Genomic DNA, 15,153 nt, shown 5'->3' with positions numbered 1-15,153 from the left:
AAAACTGCTCTATTTAATGAATGGTGCAAAAGTCAATGACGTCATATATTAAAGGAAACCCTCCATATGTACTCCAATTGAAATGTCTTTAGCAGTATTCCAATAAAAACATGGCAGTAAATTTGTGGCGTCCGCCTATTTTCAGCATAATTTTGAACAATTTCTCAAAAAGTTAAATTTCTAAGTGAATAGGGATAGTTTCTTTTCGAAACTAAAGCTAAATGTGTGTCGTGAAACGTGGATATATAATACATTTTTTCGGTAGTAATTAAAAATTGTATAAGTAGTTTTTTAGGTCAAGAAAATCTTGAAGGGTAGCTGCATAAAATATATTAGTAGAGTATATTGTGGCATGTTATTAATTTAGTAACTAGCGTAATTCCTCTTTAGTTTAAAAAATTACCATCTTTTTCAGGTATAAACTGAAGCTGGATTACAATTGGGATGTGTATTGTTTTGAAGGGTTTTCAGGTTAGTAAAAACTTATAGACTCCCCTAATATTCTTTTGTTGATAATAGCAGCTATTTTCTGAACATATTTTGTTTGTTAAGGAAGGAAGAAATGGACTGGAGAGGGGCAAAGCCTCAGGTTTAATGTTGGAGTGACATGCAGTCTGAGCCAGGCCGCTACATTAATTCGGTATCAGATCTTCTCTACAGTCCAGACGAAATCGAATTTCTGCTCGAAGACATCAGAGACCTGGAGCCGACAAATTTTAAACCTGAAGAAATTCAGGTAGACTAAAAAAGGACAAAGAAACTTATTTTGGCTTTCTATATTTTGCATGGATGTAGTTGATGTTTATTTTATTTATTTCAGTTAAATAAATCAGTTTTATTTGATATGATTTAGTTTTATTTTATTTTTAGTTTAGTGCTTAATGTTGTGTTTCTTATTTTATATTTTCTATACTTATATACAGTGTGTAAAGATTTATTTTCTATAAATACATTAATAATCTATAACAGATCACAAATTTTCAAAAAGTGATTTAGAAAAGGTATTTGATTTATTTTTAGTGATTTTTACTAGATAAAAAAATAATTTAACTGAGACAATCTAAACACAAGATCAATGTTACAATAAAATCAATGTTATTGCTTGCAATTGTATCTGTATAGTTGCAGTTGATAGGTTTTTTTTATATTTACAAAGATTTTTTGCAATACTAATGTGAGCAAACAATAAACCTAACTGATTTCATACAGTCTATTACAAAACAAAAAATATATTTCCAGCAATTAGGTAGCCAATGTACTTTAAGAAGATACCTATATAGGGATATCCCCATCACTAAGTTAATATGCATACATCTTTTATATTATTTGCGTAAGTTTTCTTGAACCATTCCTTAACTATAAAAATGTCATATTTTCTTGGGTTGAGGTTCGTTAATAAAAAAAAACTAAATTTATTATTTATTAACAAACCTCAACCCAAGAAAATATAACATTTTTATATTATGAATACTTGAATTATTCCTACTATTTGTTTAAATATTACCAATAACTATTTTTCGCTATAAGGTACGAAGGGTATGAATATTATATAGAAGAAGAACGCTGTGTGGAACATCTGGATAAAAATAATATATTTTTCTATAAGTATTATTTTTAAATGAATTCAGTATAGTAGTGTCCCTATAGTGGTTATAGTTATAAAAAACACAAATCTTATACCTTTCCAGTCAGATTTAGGACGCTTATTTATTTGGCATTTCAAGAAGTATTCTTCTGCAATGTTGTATAACTATTGCTACTATGACGTAAAGTAAAAATATATACCGTATGATCGAATAAAAACGTCAGCGATGACGAAATGACTGTCGATGACACATTTCCCATATAATTTTACATATAAAATGACCGCGATCTGCATTTCATAGCCATCGTTGACGCCATTTTTATTCGATCCTTTATTCAATCATACGGTATTTTATATTAAAAAGCTATCAATTAACATTACTTTCAAGTAAATCTAACTCAAACTGTCAAAGTTAAGGTGTGGAATTTGTAAAAAAAACTTTGAAAAAAAGAAAATACAAGTCTTTTTTTGAGTTGCCAGTTAAATTAATTTTTAATTCTACCCTTTCGTTATTTTCATTCTGTTTCGCATATAGAATGCATGTAATTATTGTTCCAAACAATTAGCTGCATGTTAAAATATATTCAAATCGATAGTCCCTGCAATAATAACCATTCTAAATAAGTAATGTTTGTATATGCAATTGTGGCACAGATATTCATAACTGTTATAAGTTACCTAGAAACATTACAATTATAATGAATCAAAATATGTATCGGTTTTTTTTATAAAGATTCACTTGATTTATAATCCACGCAGATAAATTTCTTGATGGATATTTTTTTTGTAATTGAACAGATTTAGCACTGTAGTGACTACTGTGAAACTAACTGCAGTGTTGTACAGAGATAATATATATAGTTGTACATGTATGAAAAAATAGGCACTAAGAAATATCTCTGTGAAGTCTGAATCTAATGGCTTAAAAAGGCAGATAAAACAGACATTTTCATCAGTGTTTTATTTTATTTGCGATAATATTTCCGGAATATTGCAATTATTTTAATTTCTTGTCTTGTATACAGCATGCAAAATCATTCATTAGCTAGCAACTACAGTTTTCTACTGGTTCAGTTTATTATATTTCTTTTTACCATTAAACACAATCCTCAGAGAAATAAGTAAACATAAATCAGCCCTAACATATATAAATAACCATAGGTTTGTAAACAATTGCACACACCTGTGTATTTTATTGAGATGAAAGATAGCATCAGACTATGAAGGAGAACCTAAAAACCTTACCTAGATTTGTAAAAATTTTGCATACACAATATGTATATTCAACATTTTCTAGTTTTATCCTTTGCTTTGTCTAGTAATAATATTTTATAAATAAAAAAGACTAATTAAAATGTGTGTAAAATACTGACCCAATACTCTCTGATGCCAATATAGGGTATTTATAAGTTTTTTGTAAGTATGGTCATAAACAATTACTACAAGTTAAATTTCTGCTATGTTTTTTTTTTAAATTGATGGAGCTATAATGTTCCTGTAAAATGTGAAAGTAACGTTACACGATGTAAACAAAAACGTGACCAACAAGGATATTAAAAATCCTCAAGGTTTATACTTATTTCTCTGAGACACCATTTGCATTATATGTACACTTAGGGATGGCAAAATTTAAGTACACAGGACCTACAGTTTATTTGAGCATAGTACGCAGATATACTCAAGCCTAGTATGGGTTGGTTTGTAAAAATATTCATACCGTAATACTGGGTAGTTTTTGTACGATTTTTAGTGTTTTTCGTTGATATAGTCCTTGTTATATGAAATATTTAAACCTAAGCAATCTAATTTAACCTCTTTATTATAACACAAAAATTAGCCAAAATATGAAATCAAAATTCTAAGCAGTACTTTAGTTATTGCACTTTAAAGCTGTCCTAAAGTAGTTGCCCGTCTGTCGGGGTAACTTTAGGGCAGATAAATTTTACACGTATAATGGTGCGTTTAGACTTGAGCACGCACGCACTGATCCTCCGCGAATGCTCAAGTGTAAACGGCTGTGCGCGCACGCTCACTCTGAATCTGTCTGTGCACGAGCAGCCGTGAACGTGAACCGTCTGGTGTGGGTTTTTGGTCCGTGCTCAAAGGGATTTTATGTGTACGCGAACGCTCAATTTGCACCGGCAATTTGTTTGGTCTGCGTTCGTGCGTGCGTGTGTGATTTTTTTTTCGTTTTCTTTATTAAAATTATGGAGTGGATCTATATGAATCTTCGTTATTATTAATTGAAAAATATGAAAAGTTGCCTATATTATGGGATGTTAAACATTCTTTGTATTATTAAAAGATCAAAAAAAATATAACGCATGGCAAAACCTTGTAAATAAAATTAATATCGAATATGTCGATATTAATGAAATTGCTATTCTAAAATTTGTATCTTTTGTTCGTAATTTTTGGTGTTATTAAATTTTGTAAATATTCAAAGTCGGGCCTGGTCATTCTTGTAAAGTTTTTGAACTGATCATAGCCCTCCTCAGACACTAAGTTGTTGCAGTAAATTATATCGATTTATAAAAATTTGGGTTTGCCACCAGCGACGATGTTTTCGATTTTTCTTCTTTTTAATAATTAAGCTGTGCATAGTGTGACTGCAGCCTCGACGACTATTTCTTGGTCGTCCATTATTTTCGCCAGCACAACTCTGCTGTGCGCGCACAAATGGATCACTTCATTCGTCGAAAAATAAGTTTTTAATTTGAACGGAGCCGAGAGCGCGAACGAATGCCGTGCGCGCACGCTCAGCTCGTGCGTGCTCAAGTCTAAACGCACCATAATAGCCGTAAAGAAGCATTTTGTACCAATGGACACACAGCTATATATAAATAAAGCTAAAAAATAGTTTGAGAAAATATATTTTCGTAATATTAGGGCAGTAGATGTATGTTTCTTTTAAAAAACTGAATAAGAAGATGACAATATTTTTTTATTAAAGAACTAACAAATATAGACAGCAAATAGATATAGTTTCACAGATTCTAACGATTAAATATCCATCATAAATATAAAACAATATTTTTCTTAGATAGGTACAAAAAAAAATGTATTATCCTTAAATAAAAAGGTCAATGTGTGTGCACCCTAATTTTGGGGTTCCAATAACTCCATAAAAATATCCCTTGTTTCCTCTTTTAATCGCTTGTAATTCCGTGATCTGGATAAACGCCGATATTTTAAAAAACATCCTGTTACTGACATTTGATGTACCTTTGCTTAGCACTAGCCCAAGGATATATAAATATAGCACTAGCCTTATAAGTAAAATTCACACATAAAATAGACTAAAGAACTGCTTTAAAAAGAATATTTCTATTACCGTATCCAACTTATTTAGTACAAATTGATATTCAGGCTAGGATACATACTATACAATTCGTAGGGCAAAATTGACCCGCAAAGATAAAATTTTGTCTAGAAGCAAACATATTTTTCTCCCAGTGTCATTTAAAAAAACGGTTTTTACGTCAAATAGGAGGGAAATAACAGTGTTTTATGAAATACTAACTAGTTTTTCATAGATCTTTAGTTTTGTTTGTAGCGTAGAAAGTATACAGAATTCGTAAAATACACTGCACCTAAGTATTTGTAGTTGACTTTTTGAAGTGTTAATAAACATGCAGTGTATAATACAGAATGGCCAGATTGGGTTATTTGGTTGTATTTTAGTTAGAGATAAGAAGAAGATTTTATGTGGAAATATGAGGAATGTACCTAAGTTATGCTGCAGTCACAAAGACCCCCCAGTTTACGGTATTTTAAAAATCCTAAGAATATATCGATATATCTTTGCCATCCCTATGCACACTCACACTATATCTTTCTCACTCATCGACACGCTTTGTACACGCACGCCTTCGCCCTCCATGTTTTTCAGGCTTCGTCCAGTAGGGCTGGCATGCTCTATGTGTTGCAGGACTTTGAGATAGCCGGCAGCCGCACGGGGGCGCTGAGCGCCGAGTGTACGGCGGGGGAGGGTTGCGAGGAGTGCCTCGACTCACCGCTGGGCACAGTGAACTCCTGGGATTCCCACTCGCACTACAGGCGGAGAGCCGCGTCGCCTGACCTGTCCCTGTACTCGGGGGTGATCGTGTACTGCGACTACGCGCACTTGAAGACGACGACGGGATTCCTGAGGCTGCTCTTGTTGGTAAGATGGTTTATTTTAAGAGTCCATTTCACTAGTCCGAAAAAGTAGCAAAATAAGCATTCGGCATAAAAAAATCTCTCTTAAAAATACTGAATTTCTGAACTTTCCTGTATCATTAGGCAAGGCACTGTACATATAGCCGTATATCTTGAAAATGACGTCAAAACGACTAATGGAGTTAAGTTAATTTAATCTGCGGTGCAGAATAGTGACATTTTTATGGTGACTTTATGACACGCAATATGATCAAAATGGTTGCTCTTCTTACTAGAATATATACATATAGTTCATATCAATTAAACCTTTAGTCATGTGATTAAGCTTGACCGGCACAGCGTTGCCCACTTTTACATATTTTCTTTTAATTAAAATATTTTAGGAAACAAAAATTATTTTTACTTTATACAGGGTGTTTAAAAAGAAATGCGAAAAACTTCAGGGGGTGATTCCTTGTTCAAAATAAAGGGTAGTTTGCTTCATAAACGTTGGGTCAAAAGTCAACCATTAGGGAGATATTGCGGTACAAAGATGGCGGAAAAATAATGTTTTTATTTTTTATCTTGAAAACGAAAAGAGATAGACTAATAAAATTTTATGGAAGCATTACTGTTATGAAAACACACTTTCTGGTAATTTTTTCACTTTTTAAAATGAGTGGAAGGGGTTGAAATAAACTACCCCTATCATTCTTGTTAACGAAATTTAAAGAAAAATTTTATCAAACACACAAAAAAATTAATTTGGATAGTTTAGTTTGTTTAGAAACTTTTTATCTCTTGTATTTTTTGATAAAACTCACCGATTTGAAATTAAAAAATAAAATGTAAAGCATTACATGTCAGGACAAAAATTTTTCTGATAAAGAATCTAGTGGGCTGCTGTAATTTTTTAGGAAAAATCTAGTCGGCCGCTGTTACTTTTTAGGATGTTCCTAATATTATTTTATTTGACATTACTCTACTGCAATACGTTATTATCTAGATGATTATTATTATCGTTATTATCACCAGATTCTGAATCTAAAAATGTTTTTTGTCCTGACATGTAATGCTTTACATTTTATTTTTTAATTTCCAATCGGTGAGTTTTATCAAAAAAACACAAGGGGTAAAAAAGTTTCTAAACAAACCAAACTATCCAAATTAAAGCATTTGCATGTGTTTGATAAGATTTTTCTTTAAATTTCGTTAACAAGAATGATAGGGGTAGTTTATTTCAACCCCTTCCACTTATTTTAAAAAAGTATAAAAATTACCTGAAAGTGTGTTTTCATAACAGTAATGCTTCCATAAAATTTCATTAGTCTATCTCTTTTCGTTTTCAAGATAAAAAATAAAAACATTATTTTTCCGCCATCTTTGTACCGCGATATCTCCGTAATGGTTGACTTTTGACCCAACGTTTATAAAACAAACTACCCTTTATTTTGAACAAGGAATCACCCCCTAAAGTTTTTCGCATTTGTTTTGAAACACCCTGTATAATAAGTTATTATTTATATCGACAAAACTGACCTCCTTAAGCGCTTAAGGAACATAAAGGGCTATTTTAAAGGTTGCAATGAGTTTTTTGCAGAACCTATTAAGCTAACTACATTAAGTACAATTTGCACAAAAAGAGGTTCCAAAAAGAACAATGTTCAACTGCAAGGTCTGCTAGTAGTAAAATTTATAAGTTTAAAGTATCACAAGGCAATTTATTTAAACCAAAAACTCGTAATACAAAACTAAAGTGTCAAAACGAAATGACAATGTCAGGTCAAATAAATAAATGTGGCAAGTAGGCATTTTTTACAGTAGAGCTACGACCTGAATCTCCAGCAGGAAATTTAAATTCCAGTTAGTCGACCCGGCGCCGAATATTTCCATGGTTGGCAACAATGAATTTAATAATCGCGCCCTCGATTATGTAACTAAAAGTTTAATTGATATCGCTTATATGTTGGCAGTTTTTTATGTTCAATTTTGTAAATTAAAATTCCTCTTATTTTAACATTGCTACAGATAAAAAAAAATTGCTGGTTCAACCAATATAAATTAATAAGATAGTAGCGCCCTAAAGGCAACAGAGTCGTGTATCCTCATTGTACAAGCCTTATCATAATACATAAATATATGATGACCACTTATTTATATAAAGTAAGGAATTCTCACAGAAAACAAAAATTATTGATATATTGGAATAGAGATTACTGCAACTAGTGATGGGCGGTGGGTAAATACTAGTGTTGGGAAAATTCGAATTAAATAATACGACTAATTCGATAGTAAATTAAAACTAACTAATTCGAATTATCTTTTTCGATATATCGAGATAAAAATTAGTAGTATTTTATATTATATCTGTGGTAACCGAATTACAAATGAACATAAAACATAAAGTCTTATGGACAAATACGAATATTAGTAATTAGTATAGTACTATTAGTAGTATTCTTTCGTTCTGAACGAACTGAAAATTTTCACTTAAACTGATTTATAAAGGGAATCGGCAAAGAAAGGAACGATCCGATATAGGAAAATCCAGAAATCATTGTTATTTCCTATACCACGTAGGAATAAATCAGTTTAAGTGAAAATTTTCATTTCGTTCAGAACGAAAGAATACTACTATTATTTGGTTCATTTCCATCTCACCCAAATTTCACCGAACACTAAAATTAATTTTCTTCTTTTATCTAAATAATTATTGATTGCAACTGATAAAATAAAAAGAAATACGAACCGCACGTAAACAAGGACATACTTATATCGTTTTAGAAGAAGCTTTTTATTTAAGATATGAGCTTTTCAATAGGAATTGAAACAATCATAAACTCGGCACTTTTAAATTTAAAACTTTAAATTATGGTTTAATTTATTAAACGGCTTCGGCACAGTTAATAGAATACATTGAATAAAGAATATTTTTTTTAATTTTTTATTCAGTGATAGAATATAGGTATGGCAATGGTTCAGATTTGTTTAAAATAGCCCCTAGACGAGCACTAGCTGGGACGAATTTATTTTTAGGTTAAATTTATAATACTACTAAATAATTCGAATTATTAATTCGATTGTGAAATATGAATTATTACTAATTATTCGATGGTGAAAATAATTCGATTATTCCCATCACTAGTAAATACCCAATTGGTATAACAAAGAAATTTGTAGAAGTAACAGTAGTTTGCAGAAGGTGTAGGGTATAGACCTGGTAGTCGGTAAAACCTTTAATTCTGAATTTTATCACTAAAATATACATTAGTAGCATATAATATAAAATCCAGCCCTCTAAATACAATCAAATCTTGTACACCTTGTACATTCAATATAACACATAAATATATGATAATCACTTATTTATGAGAGTAAAGAATTGCTACAAACGGAAAACAAAAATTGTTGCCATCTACTGTTGCATTAAAAAGACAGACAACAACTCCGGTTCTTTCTCCATATTATTTATTACAAAACATATTTTCCTATAATCAAAAATAAAATGGTTCTTCTTTGTATATAAAGTAAATATGAAAGATAATCTGTTATCGATCGCCATGTTGGCCTTAAAAAATCAGATAATCTATTTTCGTTCTGACCACTCACATAATGATATTTACCCTGCATTTGTCATAATGAACAGAACAAATATTTGAGAACAGCGAAGACAGGTAGAATATAGGTTAGAAGTACACACTTGTTGGATATAAAATTAGGACATATACAAAGTATCTATCTGTAGTAATTACATCAAATGTCATTGCAAAAGGTATATTGAAAAATAGATCTATAGTATAATAAACTTTATATTGTATTTTTGACAGCAAGTCAAAAATAAAATGAACAAAAATGTGTATCCTATGTACCTGCACACCTGTATATATATATGAACGTTATGTTGCTTTTATTATATTGTTCATATTAGAGTACCTACCGTGGGTTTAAATAGCTTAAAATTTTAATTAGACAAAATATGGTGATTAAAAATTCTAGATTGTTATCTCTTAATTTTCAGGCAACAACTATAGCATGTCTGGCATGCCTGTGTACGTCCGGAACTGTCAAAGTGGGACTGTTCATGCTCCCTCTGGTGGGACGAATCCGATTCATGATGTTCGTCACTCTGTTAAGCCTATTTGTCACGTGCCTATTGCTGTTTCTTGATATTTCGCACACTGTATACTTGTTTCCTTTTAACTGGGGAAAAGTGGTAAGTCATAGTTATACAGGGTTATTCACCAAATACGACACGGAGTATTGTAGCTAAACGATTAGATTTTTAGAAATTGTAAGTTTTGGATTCGTTGAAGGACTATTAGAGCTACAATTTAAAAATATTTTTACAAAATACAGAGTCCCAAGTAAATAAAAATATCAAAGTTGTATTTTTTTAAATGTAACACCCTGTATATTATTACATTTTTAGATTCTACGATTAAAATAAAGGTGAATTTGATTAAGGTTTATCATACTTAAACCTTACCATTTTTGAAATATTTTCAATTTTGTGAAATTGCAGTAAAAAATTTAAGGCTTCATTTCTCCAAGGGTATCAAAGTTTTTAATACTAAATATATACTGAAGTTTATTTATTGATCAGTTATTGTGTTGCAATAATAAAAATTATACTACCTTATACAGAGTATCTAATAATTTATTTTAAATAATTACTAGCTTTAAACGGCAATAACTTGTTTAATTTAAATGGAACCCTCTGTATATTTTATGAGCATCAGATGCACAATTTAATTGTCTATCAAATTGTATTATACCATTTTTTACTTATCTCTTCAAGTTTCCGTGGAAATTGCATTTTCTTGTAATTTACAACTCCTTTATCAATATATCCATGGAATACTGACATTTTAGATTATTTTTAATACTAATATACATAATATACCAAATTTTTAAAGAGTACAGATACTAATATTGTCCATACAGTTCGTTTATTTCATTAAAAAGGAAAAAAACTGTTTAAATATTTGTTAAAGAGGACCAATTAATATGATTCCAATATTCAAACTATATTAATTGACTCTTTGCGTTGATTAGTAATAATTGCTCCAAATACTAAAAAATTGAATTTTGTATGTGTATTAGACAGTGTGGTAAAAAGTAACACCTTAAAAATTATATTTCATAATTTGACAAAATGCTTATTTATAACAACAAAGACGTTCATTTTCATAACTTATTATTATATTGGTTTCTGATTCAAATCCACATTTATTTAGAATAACTTATTAACGAACACAATTAAGTATGTAATTCATTATTATTTGGGCGGAAATAATGGTGGTATATTTAATTAATGGTATTTTCTTTTATAAAGATTTAAATAGTTTTTTTGTATACAAATGGGATATTATCGTTTTTAGCACCTGTACATTTTTCACATTTGTTGCTTTAAAAACAATCTAAAATGTCAATATTCCATGGGTATACTGATAAATGAGGTCTAAATTATAAGAAAGTTCATTTTCTAAGAAAAATAGAAGGGATAGGTAACAAATGGTATAATACAATTTGATAGACAATTAAATTGTAATCTGATTTTATACAGGATGTTCCATTTAAATTAAACAAGTTATTGCCGTTTAAAGCTAGAAAAATAAATTTTTAGACACTGTATGAGGTAGTATTATTTTTATTATTGCAATACAATAACTGATCAATAAATAAATTACTAGCCTGTACATTTTGTACATTTGTTGCTTTAAAACAGTCTAAAATATCAATATTCTATGGGTATATTGATAAATGAGGTCTAAATTATAAGAAAATGCATTTTCTACGAAAACTTGAAGGGATAGGTAAAAAGAGGTATTACACAATTTGATAGACAATTAAATTGTGCATCTGATTCTCCTAAAATATACAGGACGTTCCATTTAAATTAAACAAGTTATTGCCGTTTAAAGCTAGAAATTATTTAAAATAAATTTTTAAACACTCTGTATCAGGTAGTATTATTTTTATTATTGCAACACAATAACTGATCAATAAATAGACTTTGATAAATATTTAGTATTAAAAACTTTAATACCCTTGGAGAAATGAAGCCTTAAATTTTTTACTGCAATTTCACAAAATTGAAAATATTTCAAAAATGGTAAGGTTTAAGTATGATAAACCTTAATCAAATTTACCTTTATTTTAATCGTAGAAACTAAAAATGTAATAATATACAGGGTGTTCCATTTAAAAAAATACAACTTTGATATTTTTTATTTATTTGTGACACTTTGTATCTTGTAAAAATATTTTTAAATTGTAGCAGTAATAGTCCTTCAACAAACCCAAAACTTACAATTTGTAAAAATCTAATCGTTTAGCTACAATTACAACGTGTCGTATGTGGTGAACAACCCTTGCATACTATAAAAGAGATAAAAATGTAACATTAAAAGAATAGGTAGAGCAGTTATTAGTCAACTATACTGTTTGTCTCTGTCTAATAATATACACTTTTTTTCAGAATGCATATTTGTACGTAAATCTTAGCGTGTTGTTCCTCGTAGCTTCATCATTGATATTCCACATGATATTCTCATCAGAGGCCTTTGCATGGGTCCCCAAATGGACACATCATCAACTATTAGTAACTGGGGTAAATATGACTTTTTCCTTTCATCTACTTCTTATATCAACGTTTATTTCGTTTAACGTGGATTAAACAAAAATTATTAACTGTGATTAATAAAATTGCATTTATTTCATCATGGAGACCGAAATCGACAAAATATCAAGAGAACTTTTAATCGTTATTAAACGGTCTACACAATTTTGCTAACAAGAGAAAAAAGCGAGTGGCGCACGTGTTTTTTTTTTTTTTTAGAAAAATATGCCGACACTTTTTGAGCATTGTTGCACGTATAGTACCTTTTACCCTCAAAATTTCATTCGAATCGTTAAGAGTACTTTTTGAAACACCCTGTATACCTGGTGCGTCTCGAAAATGGTTGGCTCAGCCTTATAACTTTTTTATTTTTTCAGATAAAAAAACGAGATTTCGTATGTCAGTATATGATATAAATTAGGATTCATTGACGTATTCAATTGTTTTCGGTCACTTCCTGTTTCACCGGAAATTACTACAAATTTTCATTTTTAAATGGTACCCTTGGTATTTTTTTACTTTATTTGAGAGAAAATTAAATTCTGAATAGAATGACATATCATTTGTCAACTTTTGAAATTTTTGCATATAGTTTATTTGAAATTGTAACATGCTGTTCATAGCGACAATGTGACTGGAAGTACCAAATTATTCGCAAAAAATGCTTTTTCCAAATATGCTAATGAGCCACCCTCGTTCCATTTGAAAAAATTAAGATGTGATTAAAAATACGATTTGTACATCTTTTAACCGGCCAGGACAAGACACTAAAATATTAGACGATCAAGTCTATTTTTTCAAGGCTCCTTGATTAAAAATTAGTTTTTTCTAACACAGCCATGACACTCTAGATTGAAATTTAAAATACATTTTTTTTTCAAGCGGGAATGTCAAAAGCTGACATATGATATGTTATTCTATTCAGAGTGTCATTTTCTATCGAATAAAGAAAAACAAATACCGATGGTGCCATTTAAAAATCGAAAGTTGTAATAATTTCCGGTGAAACAGGAAGTGACCGTAAATAAACAATTTAATACGTCAATCAATCCTAATTTATGTCATATACAAACATACCAAATTTCGTTTTTTTATCAGGAAAAATAAAAAAGTTATAGGGGCGAACCACTCTTGAGAAACACCTGGTATATTATGATCTTGGCTCTAGAAAATAATAACTTTTCTATAAATAAATAAAATCAGAGAAAAAATGGAATTGAAGCAATGTATAGTAAATGCTTCAATGGACCACAAAATTACATTCGCGACAAAATCGCAAATCGCAACTCCTTAAAATTCAAACTCGCAGATAGAAGGTTAGGTTAGGTATCACGGTCCTAGTTTACAAAATCACAATAGCAGCAACATCGCAAATCGCAACTCGCAACTATAGTAATATTGGTTGCCTAAATTGAAACTCGCAAATCGCAGCAAAATCGCAACTATAGTAATATTGGTTGCATAAATTGAAACTCGTAAATAGAAGAAATCGCTGTCGCAGTTTCCTATGAGAGTCAATGGCAGGTTGCGAATGCGATTTTAAAATCGCTGCGATTGAATCGCAGTTTGCGATTTCTCTATAGATAACAATGTTTACTGTTTTCAGAGTCTGGGTTACGTCTGCTGCGTAGAATCCGCCATCATCAGCCTAGTCCATTGGTGCGGCACTTCGTCCAGGATCTACGAGCCCGTAGGCGAGGACCCGAACCTCGACCTGCAGGAGCGACAGCCGTCGCCCAGTCCCGAGCACAAAGCGTCCAATCAAACGATGCACAACTACAAACCGGTGGCCGCGTCGGCGGCTGCGGTGGCGACCACCAACGCCAATCAGCTGCAACCCCAGTCCAAAAAACCGGCAGCTGTCAACGTGGACGACGCGCAGCCTTGCTCGTCCAAAAGTTCCGATCATCCCTACAGGGTAGGGGCATGATAGCGAAAACTCAAATGAACAGTGGTCTCGAGAGATAACTGTAGTGAATGTTTTCGTTGTGGTTTCGAAGACTTAATTATACGTTAGAAGGGGTTTCATTCGAGGTAAATATCTTAAGAACCATTATCAGAGCTTGTATTTTACCCAAATGATGTATGTGACTGGATTATAAGCACTGGAATTAGGCCAGTATTAAACACGCTACACACTATGCGGAGAACTCTTCGAAGCAGGTCAAGGTCGCCTTTCGTCGCCCAACTTTGTCGCATTTAGGTTTATTTTCAGTTGTCTTGATCCACTCAAAGTCTCGACCTACTTTCGATTCTTAAAAGCGGCTGAAAACTACTCGTGAGTTGTTGCCTCATTCAATTTTATTTCGTTTTGAGCTATTTCCAAAACGAAGCGGTATCTGTAACCGAGGCAAAGGACATTTTTTTCATAAAGCTCAGTGAAATAAGTAAAAGACGTTTCTAAAATAGCTGTTGTTACGATGATATTTCGTTTATAAATAACAGCAAAATCCCCATATTGCTAGCAGTTATTTTTTGAAAGTTATTGCAAACTGTTATTTCTAAGTAAAACGAGAGATCGTTAAATCCCTATATTGCGAGCAGTTGCTGTTGGAACACGGGTATTTTTATATCTGTAATTTCAAACAAACTGTTATTTCTATGTAACACTCGTTGTAAAATAACAGATCGTTAAATCCTACATAGCGAGCAGTCTCTGTTGGAACCCTCGTATTTTTTGAAAGTATTGCAAACTGTTATTCCGAAATAACAGTTGTAAAATAACAGCGAGTAATAACATCGACTCTCTATCATGAATGGGTAAAAAGACACAAATTAGTCCTGTTTAGTGAATATCAGCAGACTC

The 15,153-nt window shown here is 31.3% G+C and overlaps 1 protein-coding gene across 1 annotated transcript; it reads left to right on the top strand.

The window, feature by feature from the left end:
• The first annotated feature begins 51 nt into the window (after positions 1 to 51).
• Positions 52 to 14,277, top strand: LOC115888040. Its single transcript, XM_030907608.1, has 7 exons — positions 52 to 354; positions 416 to 471; positions 553 to 736; positions 5,478 to 5,750; positions 9,744 to 9,938; positions 12,207 to 12,338; positions 13,954 to 14,277. The coding sequence occupies exons 3-7, from the start codon at positions 608 to 610 to the stop codon at positions 14,275 to 14,277; spliced, it is 1,053 nt and encodes a 350-aa protein (XP_030763468.1). The 5' UTR covers positions 52 to 354; positions 416 to 471; positions 553 to 607.
• The last annotated feature ends 876 nt before the right edge of the window (positions 14,278 to 15,153 follow it).

Source organism: Sitophilus oryzae, unplaced genomic scaffold (assembly GCF_002938485.1).
Source record: "Sitophilus oryzae breed Bouriz unplaced genomic scaffold, Soryzae_2.0 scaffold_682_pilon_pilon, whole genome shotgun sequence".
NCBI lineage: Eukaryota > Metazoa > Arthropoda > Insecta > Coleoptera > Curculionidae > Sitophilus > Sitophilus oryzae.
The sequence above is the reverse complement of the archived record's forward strand: the minus strand, read 5'-3'. Positions and strand labels throughout refer to the sequence as shown.